This window comes from Nematolebias whitei, chromosome 3 (assembly GCF_014905685.2).
Source record: "Nematolebias whitei isolate Nwh7 chromosome 3, NemWhi1, whole genome shotgun sequence".
NCBI classification, from domain to species: Eukaryota; Metazoa; Chordata; class Actinopteri; order Cyprinodontiformes; family Rivulidae; genus Nematolebias; species Nematolebias whitei.
This window is the reverse complement of record NC_056500.1, coordinates 50,885,922-50,901,780: the sequence shown is the minus strand read 5'-3', so window position 1 is coordinate 50,901,780 and position 15,859 is coordinate 50,885,922. Positions and strand designations below refer to the sequence as shown.

The following is a 15,859-nucleotide window of genomic DNA, read 5'->3' as shown; positions in this document are numbered from 1 at the left end:
AGTGAGGAAAATAAGTATTTGAACACCCTGCAACTTTGCAAGTTCTCACACTAAGAAATCATGGAGGGTCTGAAATTTTCATCTTAGGTGCATGTCCACTGTGAGAGACATCATCTAAAAAAAAAAAAAAAAATCCATAAATCACAATATGATTTTTTAATAATTTATTTGTGTGTTACTGCTACAAATAAGTATTTGAACACCTGTGAAAATCAGTATTAATATTTGGTACAGTAGTGTTTGTTTGCAGTTACAGAGGTCAAAGGTTTCCTGTAGTGTTTCAGCAGGTGTGCTCACTGCAGCAGAGATTTTGGTCCATTCCTCCACAGATCTTCTCTAGATCAACCAGGTTTCTGGGCTGTCACTGAGAAACAGAGTTTGAGTTCCCTCCAAATATTTTCTATAGGGTTTAGGTCTGGAGACTGGCTAGTCCACTCCAGAACCTTGATATGCTTCTTACGGAGCCACTCCTTGGTTCTCCTTGGTTCTCCTGGCTGTGTGCTTCGGGTCATTGTCATGTTGGAAGACTCAGCCATGACTCATTTCAATGTTCTAACTGAGGGAAGGAGGTTGTTCCCCAACATCTCTCACTACATGGCCCCGGTCATCCTCTCCTTAATACAGTGCAGTCGTCCTGTCCCATGTGCAGAAAAACACCCCTAAAGCATGATGCTTCCACCTCCATGCTTCACAGTAGGGATGGTGTTTTTGGGATGGTACTCATCATTCTTCGTCCTCCAAACACGGGGAGTGGAATTAAGACCAAAAAGTTCTATTCTGGTCTCATCAGACCACAGAACTTTCTCCCATGACTCCTCTGGATCATCCAAATGGTCATGGACAAACTTAAGACGGGCCTGGACGTGTGCTGATTTAAACAGGGGAACCTTCCGTGCCATGCATGATTTTAAACTATGAGGTCTTAGTGTATTACCCACAGTAACCATGGAAACAGTGGTGCCAGCTCTCTTCAGGTCATGGACCAGCTCCTCCCGTGTAGTTCTGGGCTGATTCCTCACCTTTCTTAGGATCATCGATACTCCACGAGGTGAGATCTTGCATGGAGCCCCAGTCCGAGGGAGATGGACAGTCATGTTTAGATTCTTCCATTTTCTAATAGTTGCTCCAACAGTTGATCTTTTTTCAACAAGCTGCTTGGCAGTTGCCTCGTAGCCCTTTCCAGCTTTGTGGAGGTCTACAATTTAGTCTCTGGTGTCTTTGGACAGCTCTTTGGTCTTAGCCATGTCAGTAGTTGGAGTCTTACTGATTGTGTGGGGTGGACAGGTGTCTTTATGCAGCTACCGACCTCAAACAGATGCTTCTAATTTAGAATAATGAGTGGAGTGGAGGTGGACGTTATAGAGGAGGACTAACAGGTCTTTGAGGACCAGAATTGTTGCTGATTGGCAGCTGTTCAAATACTTATTTGCAGCAGTAACACACAAATAAATTATTAAAAAATCTTACATTGTGATTTCTGTAATTTTTTTTTTTAGATGATGTCTCTCACAGTGGACATGCACCTAAGATGAAAATTTCAGACCCTCCATGATTTCTTAGTGTGAGAACTTGCAAAGTTGCAGGGTGTTCAAATACTTATTTTCCTCACTGTATATATATATAGTGTGTGTGTGTATATATATAATTATTTATTTATAAAAGCACTTTAAACACTTCCAATATAATAATAAAACAATATAATAATTAAACCCTTGCAATATTTTAAACAGTAGCTATGTTTACATGGACATAAATAATCGGATCAAACGACCGTTCAGAATAAAAACGTGTCATGTAAACGCCCTGTTCAGGTTATTTTTTGTTTATTCAGCGTGATCCAAAATCATTTGTGATCAGAACAAAACGGGTGGTTCACGCCTATTCATAATCCGAGTTGTGTGCATGTAACACTTGATCTGTTCATTTTTATCTGATGGTGAAAAACTGACCTGACTGCTCATGTGCCACTTTGTCATTTCCACCTGGCTAACGCTAATAATATCATGTCGTGGAAGTAAAACTGGTCGGTACGAGACACAACATTTCTACTAGAAACTTTGAAAGAGCTCAGAATGATCTGTATCACCCATAGTTCAGTCAGGGAGTGCAGCAACGTCTCCACCAATATTAAAACCTGTCGTGGGTCCATTTTTGTTGCTCAGCTTTGTTTACGTTCATCCCGGATGTAAACCGGAAGTAGATCTTCTTCTTCTGTGGTTTTTTTTAAGAAGAGTTTACCACTCTGCACATGTCAGTACTTCTGTTCTGAACAAAGCCCGCTGCATGTAAATGCTTGTCATGAACAGATTGTGCCCATGTAAACAATACATTTGAATTATTTAATCTGAAAACAGTTCAATCCGGTCAAAAAAATTGCGCATGTAAACATAGCTAGTGTTTCTAAACTCTAGATGCTCTAAAAGAGCACAGAATGTCATGATTTCCCTCTCTGTGCCTCCCTGCTCTCAGCCACCTGCAAGCCTTCTTGGCCACGCCCACTTCTCCACTCTTCATGCAGAACAGCTGATCAGCTGAAGGATGAAGCCTATCCTGCAGTGTGGGCTGCACAGAGGTGCAGGAGGTGTAAATTATTTAAAATAATTCATTTTAAATAAAAAATCCATGCCAATCGTACTGCTCATCCATCAATTAGCCAATTGTGTGTCATGTCCAATCTTATTTTGAAAAACCGCAATAGCACGAGTCTGCGAAAAACAAACCGCAAGGTAGCGAGGGACTACTGTATACTAATAGTACTATACTAAAATACACTGCGGGGGAGTGGTGGCACAGAGGTTAGAGAAGGTGGGCCTGTGATCGGAAGATCACCGGTTCAAGCCCTGGTACCGACATCAAAAATGTGGGTGGGGTAGGTGAAGCACCCACACCTGCCCCCACCCTCATTCGTCCCACTCTGGGCCCTTGAGCAAGGTCCTTAACCCCCATCTGCTCCCTAAAACTGGTCTCTCTTGAAAATGAGTTCTCATGGCTCAATGAGACTACCTGTATAAATAAAGTGTAAATGAAAAAAAAAAACTAAAAAATACTATTAGATACACTTCAGGAGAGTGGAAAAAACATGAGTGCATGTGTTGACAGTCGCTGTTTAAAATCATCCATCCATCCATTATTTTTACCCGCTTCATCCTTTCCGGGGCATGGGGATCACTGGTGTCCATATCCAGCAGTCGCTGTGTGAGAGGCGGGGTACACCCTGGACAGGTCTCCAGTCCATCACAGGGACACATAGAGACAAACAACCATTCACTCTCTCACTTAAGGACACTTTAGAGTTACCAATCAGTCTAACATGCATGTTTTTAGTTTGTGGGAGGAAACCGGAGTATCTGGAGAAAACCCACACATGCACGGAGAGAACATGCAAACTCCACTCAGAAAGGCCCCCGGCCAGAATTCAATCCAGCAACCTTCTCGCTGAGAGGCAACAGCTCCATCAACTGTGCCACCAGTGTCAGATATTTTATTTGATCATGGCAGTGATTTATAATCTGTCAGTTTTTGATATTTTGAAAACCAAGGCTGAAGTACCGTTACAACAATTAAGATTAATTTTAAAATCAAACTCGGCCCCAATGAACCAGCATACTTTGAAGTGTATTAAGGTATTGTGATTTTTTTCAAATAGATGCAACATACAGTGGTGGAAGACCTAAAAATAAAATAAAAAATCACTAGCTACATTTAGTGATAGTTGTAAATTAAAAGGTGCTATATGTGCAGAATATTAGTCCTCTTCTGTGAGCCTAACAGGCTGATCCAACAAAGTCCATGCTCAATAATCCAGGTATACAATCCAACAATTTTCAGTCAGGTCATCTGTACAGTTTCTTTTTTTTGTGCTGAAATGTTTCACCTTCCATCCAGAAGGCTTCATCAGTCAAGGAAACACACAACTGATTCTTCCCCCAGCAGTTTACTCCAGAGTGGAACAAACCAGTTGAGTTGGTGCTAAGAGGGTCTCTTTGGCATGCCCCCAAATATGACTGTCGACAAGTAAGAGGGCTGGCACTGGAGGAAGGGGCGTGCCAAAGAGATCATCTTAGCACCAACATAACTGGTTTGTTCCACTATGGAGTAAGCTGTTGGGGGAAGAATCGGTTTAATGTTGTGTTTCCTTGACTGATGAAGCTTTCTGAATGGAAGGTGAAACGTTTCAGCAAAAAAGAAACTGTCCAGATGACCTGACTGACAATTGTTGGACTAACAGGTTGATGTTCGCTAAATAATTAGCTGAGTTATAATGAGACTATTTTAGCAGTAGATGATTTCATCAGTAGCTTGTTGCAACCATTTGTTTCTAAGCAAAGCTAGCCTGAAAGAAGTAATGGGTTCTACTCTGGATGGTTAAGCATGATTATTTGATTTACCCCCACAGAAGTATTTTCAAGCAGCAACAGGGGAAATCTTTAAGAGAATTTCCTTGACTTTGCCCATGTTCCCAGAAGACTTTAGACGGTTACATACTCTGCAAGAACCGAAAAAATTGTTCTCTCTCGCAGGGCTGCGTGAAAAACAAAAACAGATGTTGAGATGAGATCAGATAGAACTTTATTGATCCCGCAGGAAATTGTTGTGCCAGAGTTTCAGTACAAAGGAATATACACAATCACACAAGATATAAAAATAACAGAGAATATAAAAAATAACAGAATAAAAAAATACCAGCAATTAAGATCTAAACAGGTCAGGTGCAGACATGCGTGAAATGTGTAAACATTAAATTGTTTATTGTGGTACAGGATTAATTTTATTGTCCTATGTGCAGAAAGGGGAGGAGTTAAAAAATGTTAATAGCCACAGGAAGGAAGGACTTCCTGTGTTGTTCTGTGGAGCACCTCGGTGGTCTCAGTCTACGACTGAAGGTGCTGCAGTGAGTCCAGGGTGTCATGCAGGGGGGGTGACGTGTTCCTCAGCATCCTCTGCTCTGACACCTCTGTCAGACATTGCAAGTCCACTCCCAGAACTGAGCACCTTTCTTGATGAGTTTATCGAGATATAGATAATGCAGAAAAGTGAAGATGTTTTCACTATGACAACTTTTCAGGTGTTCTGTGTCAAGGGATTTTTGGTAAAGGTTTATGGATGTTTGTCACCAACTAATGTTAAATTAATGTGTGTGAGTTGTCTTTGTCCCAGGGTGCATCACCCCTCCAGCCCTCCGTCAAAATAGGGTAATCCCTCCCGCCCTCGACTCTTATTATCCAAACAATACTATGATCAGGCCCTCTTAGACTGGGTTTGAGAAAGATTCGACCAGGCACTAACAACCTTCATCTGCAGGACGCACCCCTATTTCACCTCACATCTCCTAAAGTCAAGTAGCAGTAACCCCAAATTTACTATAAGGTATCCCACATTAACAGCTGCTCTTTCTCTAAATGACATTTGCAACTAGTACAAGACCTGGTAATTTTCCTAGGCCAGGACAAGTTGGCCATATGGGGATGCTGTTCAAAAATCCAACTAAGTAACCGTTAAAACCCTCCCAAAATCTCAGAACCAAGCACACTTCCTGAGTAAGTTCAGCAGCAAGCATGTATCATTCAGATGCCATCAGGAAAATTTGTCCAACACTCAATGATTTTCTTGCTTTGCGGTTTTAATCATAAATTTGCATAAGGTTACATTTGGTAGTTTCCAAAATCCAACCAGCAATGCAAGCAAATGAATTTCAAAAATTGCAGTTATAATGATTAAAAATAAAAATCAGAAAACAAGAGTAAAAGTGGGGGGAAATAAAAATAAGAACATTTAAAAAAATGAAAGTAAAATTTCAAAATTCCTTTATCAATGAAATAACCCCAAGCAATCTCTGTGCTGTCCCTGGAAAAGCCCAAAAATACAACCTGTAAATGTTTTTTTTTAATCGGGGGTAGAGGTTCAAAATGGCTGTTCCTACCTCCAATTCCATTTGGATCGTTTTTTCTGGAAAAAAGGAAAGTCATTCCTGCAGCCTTTTGTTGAAATCGATCATCAGCATAATTAAATTCAATCTGAGATTTGTTCCTCTTGTTCTGGGTCAGTCTTGCTGATGGGAGATCATGTACTACAGAGCTGAACTAGATTTCCTCTGGTATCTTCTGTTCTTGCTTCTTGCCTCCTATTTCAGCTAGATTATTCTTTCTTTAAAATCCTATTCAGATCAGAACTAAGTCTGCTGGCCAGGACAACCGTGTTCCTCTTCCACCTGAACTGACTACTTCCCACTTTGCTGTCTTGTATTATTAAAGTTTATCTCTTATCTGTGATTGGCTGACCCACACATTTGAAGGGGCTAAGGTTGATACCTGATGGTCCGGTAGACTCGGTTCGGTTCGGGACCAAAATTCATGACATTTTGTTACATTTGAGCTGGTGCGTTTGCATTCACACTGCACTGTGCAGTCGAGTCAACCTGTTGAACCAACCTGTTCCCCCGCTCGCCTGTGGGGGCGCTGCACCAAGAAGTACTGAAAGAAACGACACAAAAACCTCTGAAGACACTTCTTTTTCTTCTTTAAATAAAAACAAAAATGCAGTGGCATCAAGTTTTATCAGTTTTAGGAGTTATATTTTGTCATTTTTCAACAATGGACTCAGCATGAGCAGAAGATGAGGCAGAAGACCATGGAGAATATTGTTTTTCACACAAGGCAGCTGACAGCTCCATATGAGCTAAGAGAATTGTGTGTTTGTCCTGCGCTGTACTCCACTTCTTGCTTGTGGAGCGGGGCCCGGTCTGATTACATTCACACTGTACTGGAACAGCGCTGGAGTTCTCTTCTACCGGACCAAGACCTAGGTTTTAGCCCAGGCCAGAGTTCGCCTTTTTGCTCCGTGACAGAGTTCGATGGCGTGTTCACACCTCCCCAAACAAACCGGACTTCCTAGGAAAACTAGCTAGAGTTTTGATTAAAGCGGACTAAACATGGCTGGTGTGAATGCACCCTAAAGTTGTTTTCACAGCTGATAGTCCGGTAGACTCGGTTCGGTTGGGGACCAGTATTCATGACATTTTGTTTACATTTGAGCTGGTGCGTTTGCATTCACACTGCACTGGGCAGTCGAGCCAACCTGTTGAACCAACCTGTTCCCTCGCTCGCCTGTGGGGGCGCTGCACCAAGAACTACTGAAAGAAATTAAAAAAGCGTTCAATACAAAAACAACTGGACTTTATTTGTAACAGAAGACGTTTCGCCATTGGTTCCGTTATGTGGATGACACCTGGGTCAAAATCCAAGCCAAGGAAATAGAAGCGTTCACCAGACACATTAACTCGGTCGATAACAACATCAAGTTCACCAGAGAGGATGCAAACGACAACAAACTGCCTTTTTTGGACTGTTTGGTTCAGATGGAGAGAGAGGACAGCCTCAACATTGAAGTTTACAGAAAACCAACCCACACAGACCAGTATCTTCTGTTTGACTCCCACCATCCACTGGAACACAAACTCTCTGTCATCAGAACTTAACAATATCGGGCCGAATGCGTCCCCACGAAGACAGAAGGTAAGGAAAAGGAACAGAAACACGTTCAAGAAGCTCTTCAAACATGTGGATATCCTAACTGGGCTTTTGTCAAGTCAGTGAGGAAATCTACAAAACACACCAATAAACAGAAAAAGGAGAACAACAGATGGAAAAACATTGTCATCCCTTATGTTGCTGGAGTATCAGAGAAATTCAGAAGGATCTTCAACAAACACAAGATCCCAGTACATTTCAAACCCAGCAGGACTCTCAGACAGAGGCTGGTCCACCCTAAGGACAAAACACCTATACACAAACAGAGTGGTGTAGTGTATGTGGTCCAGTGCAACGAGGACTGTCCAGACCTCTACATTGGAGAAACTAAACAGCCTCTTCACAGACGCATGACTCAACACAGGAGAGCCACATCCTCTGGACAAGATTCAGCTGTTCACCTCCACCTCACAGATAAGGGACACTCTTTTGAGGACCAAAATGTGCACATTTTGGACCGAGAACACAGATGGTTTGAGAGGGGGGTGAAGGAAGCGATTTATGTAAAAAGAGAAAAGCCGTCTCTTAACAGAGGAGGAGGAGGCCTCAGATTCCCACTTTCAAAAACACATAATGCAACTTTAAAACAGATTCCCAGCCGGCTTTCACACCTGATGGAAACAAAGGGGCCTCGTCTGTGAATTAGAGGAACAAAAGACTCTTACTGTTAAGGTGTTTAGGTGTTTAGGTGTGAACTGCCAATCTACATATGTGTCTGTGTGTCTTATGTGTGTGTGTGTGTGTGTGTCTTATCTCACTCAGCCTTATAACCTGTATCTCTCACTCTCTGCTCTTTGAATTGAGAAAGCTCCTCGGATGAGGAGCGAAACGTCTTCTGTTACAAATAAAGTCCAGTTGTTTTTGTATTGAACACTTTTTGAATTCATCATGTCCTGGATGACTGAGAATCTTCACCAGCATACTGAAAGAAACGACACTAAAATCTCTGAAGACACTTCTTCTTCTTCTTCATCTTCTGGAAATAAAAACAAAAACTGAGTGGCATCAAGTTTTATCAGTTTTAGGAGTTATATTTTGTCATTTTTCAAAAATGGACTCAGCATGAGCAGAAGATGAAGCAGAAGACCACGGAGAATATTGTTTTTCACACAAGGCAGCTGACGGCTCCATATGAGCTAAGAGAAATGTGTGTGTGTTTGTCCTGCGCTGTACTCCACTTCTTGCTTGTGGAGCGGGGCCCGGTCTGTTTACATTCACACTGCACTCGAAACACGCTGGAGTTTTCTTCTACCGGACCGAGACCTAGGTTTTAGCCCGGGCCAGAGTTCACCTTTTTGTTCTGTGACAGAGTTCGATGGCGCGTTCACACCTCCCCAAACGAACCGGAATTTCTAGGATAACAAGCTATAGTTTGATTAAAGCGGACTAAACAGGTCTGGTGTGAATGCACCCTAAGAGACTTTCCATCTGCCAACACAGTGCTTGCTTTCACAACCTGTGGTTTCCTGCAGCTAACATTGTCTGCACAGCACAGGACACCATAAGATCATGACGGGTCTCACAACTTCTTCAGAGAGGAGACTGCCAGCGCACCTGATAACTCCAAGAACGCTTCAGAGTCTGTAAGCTGGGAAGCCTGGCTCTGTCTGATAAGCGTGTATTATCAAAACATTGCTCTCACACTGTCCGGTGCAGATTCTCATGAAGAAGCGCTGAGCATATAACTTTGTACATCTGTGACCATTTACCCTTGCCAGTAAAGACTGGTTAAAAATCTTCTTGTCCTCAGAGTGGCTTATTTGAGTAAGTACCATAATTGCCAGTGTACAAGCCGCTACTTTTTCTTCACACTTTGTACCTCCGTGGTTTATATGCAGGAGTGTCTTATTAATGTTTTTTTTTTTTCATAATTTTCAATATTTATATTTTTATATTTTATTTTGAAAGACTTCCTGCTGTCATAAATTAAAAGATTATGGATTTGGTATTGTGGGCGTTCAACTCTATTGATAAGATTTTTTCATCAAAGCGACAAGGTCCTGGAGAACTGGCGTGTCCAGCTGAGACGCACACTGTGGGGTACGTCATGGATTCGTGGAGAGTGTGACAGATGATGTGCCTCTCAGTTCTGTCTCAGGAGGATGTTGAAGACGTTCACATATTTGGACTTATGATAGCAGGGACTCTGCTTTTTGGCATCGGCGGGGCTCTGTTTTACCGACTTTTGAAGAAGACGGCGGCAGCAGTTTCGGCCATGGAAAAGCTTCCAAGTCGGTGTGAAGGTCTGGTCCACGCTGTGGGAACTTTGAATTGTCTGGTTTACGAGCTAAACCATAAGGTGGAGGCGATTGAGAATCGCAGGCCACCTGCGGCTTCTGGGACTCGTCAGCGTGGTGGGTTCGACCTTGAAGGAGACTCATAGCATGGATCAGTGGAATGGAATCCCACAATTAGGCTTTTTGGAACCAGAACGCCCAGATGGACTCAAGGCTGAAGAAAAAAGTAATCTGTCTGTTTGAAGAAAAAACAAGAATCAAGCTCATCTAAATCTGACTCCCGACGGTCTTGGAGACAGGCCGACTATCAAATTTCTCCTGGGACATGAGTACCCAAGGACAAAAGCTTCATCTATTACACCCCCCCCTGAGAACTTTCTGTGCAAGCTTATCAGAACTGCTGGCTGGAACATCTTCAGAAACTGTGGCTGATCTGAAAAAACGCTCATGGACAAATCTCAACACCTCAATGTCAGATGCAAATGTAATCATGTTTTAATTGAGCTGCTGGTAGAGTTTTCTGATGTCTCAAATCGTGTCCTGATAGACAAGATGTGAAAGATCTTTTTTTGTAATACCACTATCTACCCTCATGTTTCTCCCCCTTTTCCTATCTAACATTATTATCTGATAAGGATAAAATGGCCGCGCTTTCTACAGTTGCAGCTTCATGCACTCCGCCCATCTTTCGGATGACTGTACATACATATTCGCGTTGTACCTTGGTGCAATTCCAATAAAGTTTATTCTGATTCTGATTCTCTTGGTAGCTTCCTGCCACTGACAAACATTTTCCTTTGACAGAGCTGGGTGCTCGTGGCTCCCAGCACCCACAGACAGAATGCCCTCTGGTAATCAGATGTACAAAGCATTTTGCTCAGTTTTAATTACCCAACCGTAACTCCACCCACTCTGTCACCTTGTGACCAGAAGTCTAGACCAACGAGGTACTCTCGAGGACCATAGACGTGAATTAATTTCTTCAGGTCATTCCCGTGTTGTTACCAGATTTCGCGCTTCATGCACAGACCTGTTCAGTGATGATGGAAAACGCACGGAGAATTTCTTATGATGCAGTTTTCATGTTAAAAGCTGTCCAGGAGGAAACAGCTGCATCAAAGTGTTGATGGTCAGGATTGGAGACGCAAAAGCAGTCAAGTCTGGTACATGTTTTAATACTGTATAGGTTTTAAAATTCTTTCTGTGTCTGTAAATATGTATTTAAATACCGGGATCTCATCTTAAACTCTCATCCAAACACCAAGCGGTGAACAACAGGAGGAGACAACGGGAGGGAGGGACTGTTCCTCTCCTCATATGAGCAGTGCTGAGGAGAATCACATCAAATTTATTTAGAAAGTACATTTCAAAACGCATTTGGGGAGGCTGTGGCTGAGTGGTTAGAGCAGTCGTCCTCCATTGCAAGAGTTGGGGGATCGAATCCTCCAGCAGTCACATGTCGAAGTGTCCCTGGGCAAGACACTGAACCCCTCATAGCCTCTGATGTGTGTCCCATCAGTGTATGAAATATGATCTAAAGCACTGATTAGTCTCATTAGAATGATTTGTTCAATTAGCTTTGTAGAGATCTAGTATAGAGCTGTATGAATGGGTAAATGAGGCACAGATTGTATTGTAAAGTGCTTTGAGTATCTTGAAATAAGATAGAAAGGTGCTATATAAGTGCAGTCCATTTACCAAAACAGCGGTTGTTAACAAAAGTGTTTACCAATAAAAATCAATGGTACTAATTTAATGACTGTTAACCACATTCCACTGGTACTATTTGACTTCCAATCACATGACCTCGATAAGACTTCTGGGTAGTATTTACTAGTAAATAATTTTTAAATAATTTCAGTTACGTAGGTGTTTGGCACTGTTCTGTCCAGTGATTATGCTTAGATAGTTATTGTGTTCATTTTGAAGGTACAATGGTTGTAGCCAAGAGTCAAGACAGCGAAGCTTCATGAAGACTTGTGACGATCTTGTAGTCTGAGCGTGTATTGAAAACAAGTTTCTGTGAAACACCATCTGCTGGCTGATTCTTGTACTACAACAAGAAAGCAGCACACTGCCGACGCAGGCTGGGGGCACAGATCCTGACGATGAATGGTGTATACCCGCAGCTAAATAACCGGAGTGTCTTGTTAATGCTCAAAATTATGAATTTATCTTATATTTAATAAGTGCAGCTTAGAGACAGGTGTGTTTTAAAGCCAGAGAATTGCGGTAGACAAATAATAGGATATTTATTTACCCATCATTCTGCACCTGAGTGTCCTGAATTATAAATAGTCTTGGCCAGCAAGCTTAGTTCTTGCTCTTGCCACCTCGAGTAAATGAACACACTTTTCTGTTCTTGCAGAGTAGTATGACAACAAACTTTACAGCTTGCAGCAACAGGTTGGAAAGTGGGAGCACAAGATGACTGGAGAAAACTCAGCATTGATCTTCTGTCTCAGTATAAAGAATTTAAACCTTAAGATTGGTACACCATAACTTTTAACACCATGTTATATCTTTAAACCAGAAAGTAGCCTATTCATAATGTGTACTTTACACTGTGCCATTAACTCCAGCCATCAGTCTTGTTTTGTTTCTTATCTCAGGACTCAGAAAGCCAGAGTAAAGTTGTTGGTCCAGAGCCTCAGTACCTGGATGAGTTCACAAGTCTGCTTGTGCCTGATGATACTCGAGTAATGGTGGACCTGCTGAAGCTGGCAGTGTCTTGTCGCTCTGGGGACAAAGGCAAGGAGGTGCTGTCTTCTGTGCTATCAGGCATGGGTACAGCATACCCACAGGTAACATTTTGTTATATTTTACAGGGAGACATGTGCCGACCTGCAGCATCCTTACATTTGTCATCTTTGTGTTTCTGTGCTGTACAGGTTGCTGACATGCTGTTGGAGTTGTGTGTCACTGAATTGGAAGACGTTGCCACAGATTCACAGAGTGGTAGGCTGTCCTCCCAGCCAGCAGTTGTAGAGAGCAGCCATCCTTACACTGATGACACATCTACCAGCGGCACCGTGAAGATCCCAGGTAAAAATAAACCAAGCATTTGTTTCATTGAGATTGAGTTCTGTGGAAGGGGCTGATCTTTTTCAAGTATGTCAAATGTTCTTTTTTCCTGTAGGTGCTGAGGGTTTAAGGATAGAGTTTGACCGGCAGTGTTCAACTGAGAGGCGCCACGACCCACTAACAATCATGGATGAAGCCAACAGGGTTGTCTCTGTCCGATCAGGTGATGAGAGGGAGACACTGTATGCCATACTTATAAATACAATATATGCAAAGAGGATAAAGAATTCATGTTGTTGCCTGATTTGTGTGTTTGAGGTCGAGAGTGGTCCGATTGGTCCAGTGAGTTAAGGATCCCAGGAGATGAGCTCAAATGGAAGTTTACAAGTGATGGTTCAGTTAATGGTTGGGGTTGGCGCTTCACCGTTTACCCCATCATGCCTGCAGCTGGTGAGCTGTGTGGCACATGTCCCAAAGCTTTCACTCTAGTTTTGTTCTTTAGCCAACGACCATTTCATTGATAAATAAAAAGTGCTGCTGTGGTTTGTGACATTTAACTTGCTTTGTTTTTCTGTAGGCCCCAAAGACTTGCTATCTGATCGCTGTATCTTGTCCTGCCCCTCCATGGACTTGGTCACATGCCTCTTGGATTTCAGGCTGAACTTTGCATCCAACAGGAGCATTGTGCCTCGCCTAGCTGCTTCTCTTGCTGCTTGTGCCCAGCTCAGTGCATTAGGTATTACATGATAATCTGAATCTTATCATAATTATTATTAAATGCAGTGTAGATGAAAACAGAATTAACCACAACTTTTATTTTTAAGTGTATTTGAAACAATATTTTTGATGTTAAAGGTAATTTTCTCAGTGAGATATTAATATTTTATCACGTTCAGCTGCTGGACACAGAATGTGGGCCTTGCAGAGGCTCCGCAAGCTTCTGACCACAGAGTATGGGCAGTCCATCAATATAAACAGGCTGCTAGGAGACAGCGAAGGAGAGGCTCGGTCCATTGTGAGTACAGAGTCAGACTTCCTGTTGACATTCATCTTAAATTGAATCAGTTGAATTGCCCACTGTATAACCAGAATTTATAGAATCACTGTGTCCAATATAGACGTGTTTTTTTTGTGTTTGGTGGTTAATTTAGTTTAGCGTTGTGCCTATATTAGCTGTGTTAACAGTATTTTATGTGTAGCACATAAAGTAGACACGCACTTGTGTCATTTCAGTGACTGCTCTGTTTATGTTAACGTTGTCACCTTCAGTTGTTAATTTTGTTCATTGTAAGCATTCTATTAGTGGTGTTTGATTTTCTCTGTTTATTTCTTAAATTAATGACATTAATCTTGCCCAAAGTTTGTTTACTTACGATCTTGCTTTACTTGTACAAAGTTAACTTATTCTTATGAATGAGAAAAATGAGAAACTAAATAAAATCAGGAATAAACGAGACAGAGCCCCAGTTTAGAAAAACAAGGGCTGTATGTTTAACTCTAATGTATATCTTATGCTCTTCCAGAGTTTTACAGGCAGTGCTCTGGCTGCTCTTGTAAAAGGACTTCCTGAGGCTTTGCAGAGGCAGTATGAGTATGAGGACCCCATAGTCAGAGGAGGCAAGCAGCTGCTTCACAGTCCATTTTTCAAGGTATAAAACGCATAAATGTTTGGAGTTTCTTAAATGTTTAAAGATTTTATTATTTCTCACAGAGACAAATTTGTTGTTCAGGTCTTGGTTGCTCTAGCTTGTGACCTGGAGCTCGATACATTACCCTGCTGTGCTGAGACACATAAGTGGGCCTGGTTCCGTCGATACTGCACAGCCTCCAGGGTGGCGGTGGCCTTTGATAAGAGAACCTCCCTAACACGAATCTTCCTAGATGAGGTAGGTGTGCCTGTCTGTGACAACCATTAGCTTTTACCCAAAACAAGTTCTGAAATTTAGTTTTTTCCTTCAAAGGTTACTAAGAAAATATGTGAGCTCATGGCAGATCACGAAAGCATGAATGGACTACATGAAAGCCATGACTTGTTCAAGCGTGAGCACGATGAGCAGCTTGTCCAGTGGATGAACCGACGCCCAGATGACTGGACGCTCTCTGCTGGAGGGAGTGGTACTATCTACGGTTGGGGCCACAACCACAGGGGGCAGCTGGGGGGTATAGAGGGGGCAAAAGTCAAAGTTCCTACACCCACTGAAGCTCTCGCCACACTGAGACCAGTACAGCTTATCGGAGGAGAACAAACTCTGTTTGCCGTCACTGCTGATGGAAAGGTCTCTAATAAGTTCATACCTTCAGACATGATATGATCTTTGCTGCACATTTTTTTGTCCAAAGCTCTTTCGCAGGAATACTGATTACCAATGAATGGACCAAAGAAATGTGAAGTGATACATTTGCTTTATTTGATTTTTAGCTGTATGCAACTGGATATGGAGCAGGGGGCAGGCTGGGTATTGGTGGAACAGAGTCTGTGTCCACTCCAACTTTACTGGAGTCCATCCAGCATGTCTTTATCAGGAAGGTGGCGGTGAACTCAGGAGGGAAGCACTGCCTGGCCCTTTCCTCTGAGGGAGAAGTTTACTCCTGGGGAGAGGCTGAGGATGGCAAACTAGGTCATGGAAACAGAAGGTAAACTTTTGGCAAATAAAGAATGCTTTTAAATTCTACTTTCTGTTTTTAAAGTCATGATACAAGCTCGTATCAATATTTAAGGAATAAAGCTATGTAAATATTTGAGCTATTGTTATAACTGGGATTCCTCTTAACTTTAGCCCTTGTGACCGTCCTCGTGTAATTGAGTCCCTGAGGGGAATAGAAGTGGTGGATATTGCAGCTGGAGGTGCTCACAGTGCCTGCATCACAGCCAGCGGTGAGCTCTTCACCTGGGGCAAAGGTCGTTATGGAAGGCTGGGCCACGGAGACAGCGAGGACCAACTTAAACCAAAACTAGTTTGTGATCATTTTGCTCAGTTTTTCACAACTCTCCATATATTATGCTCTTGTCATATGTTTAACTCTTTGTGTGTGTGTGTGTGTGTGTGTGTGTGTGTGTGTGTGTGTGTGTGT

General features: G+C 42.3%; 1 protein-coding gene across 1 annotated transcript in view; it reads left to right on the top strand.

Moving 5' to 3' along the window:
• The window catches only part of herc2 (HECT and RLD domain containing E3 ubiquitin protein ligase 2), a gene marked incomplete in the record, with an annotated part of 472,599 nt that overhangs the window by 383,214 nt on the left and 73,526 nt on the right, over positions 1-15,859 (top strand). The window contains 11 exon segments of the mRNA XM_037698316.1: positions 12,376-12,567; positions 12,655-12,808; positions 12,903-13,010; positions 13,106-13,237; positions 13,365-13,523; positions 13,684-13,802; positions 14,311-14,436; positions 14,518-14,673; positions 14,749-15,063; positions 15,207-15,421; positions 15,565-15,742. Of these exon segments, the coding sequence (XP_037554244.1) occupies positions 12,376-12,567; positions 12,655-12,808; positions 12,903-13,010; positions 13,106-13,237; positions 13,365-13,523; positions 13,684-13,802; positions 14,311-14,436; positions 14,518-14,673; positions 14,749-15,063; positions 15,207-15,421; positions 15,565-15,742 (1,854 nt within the window).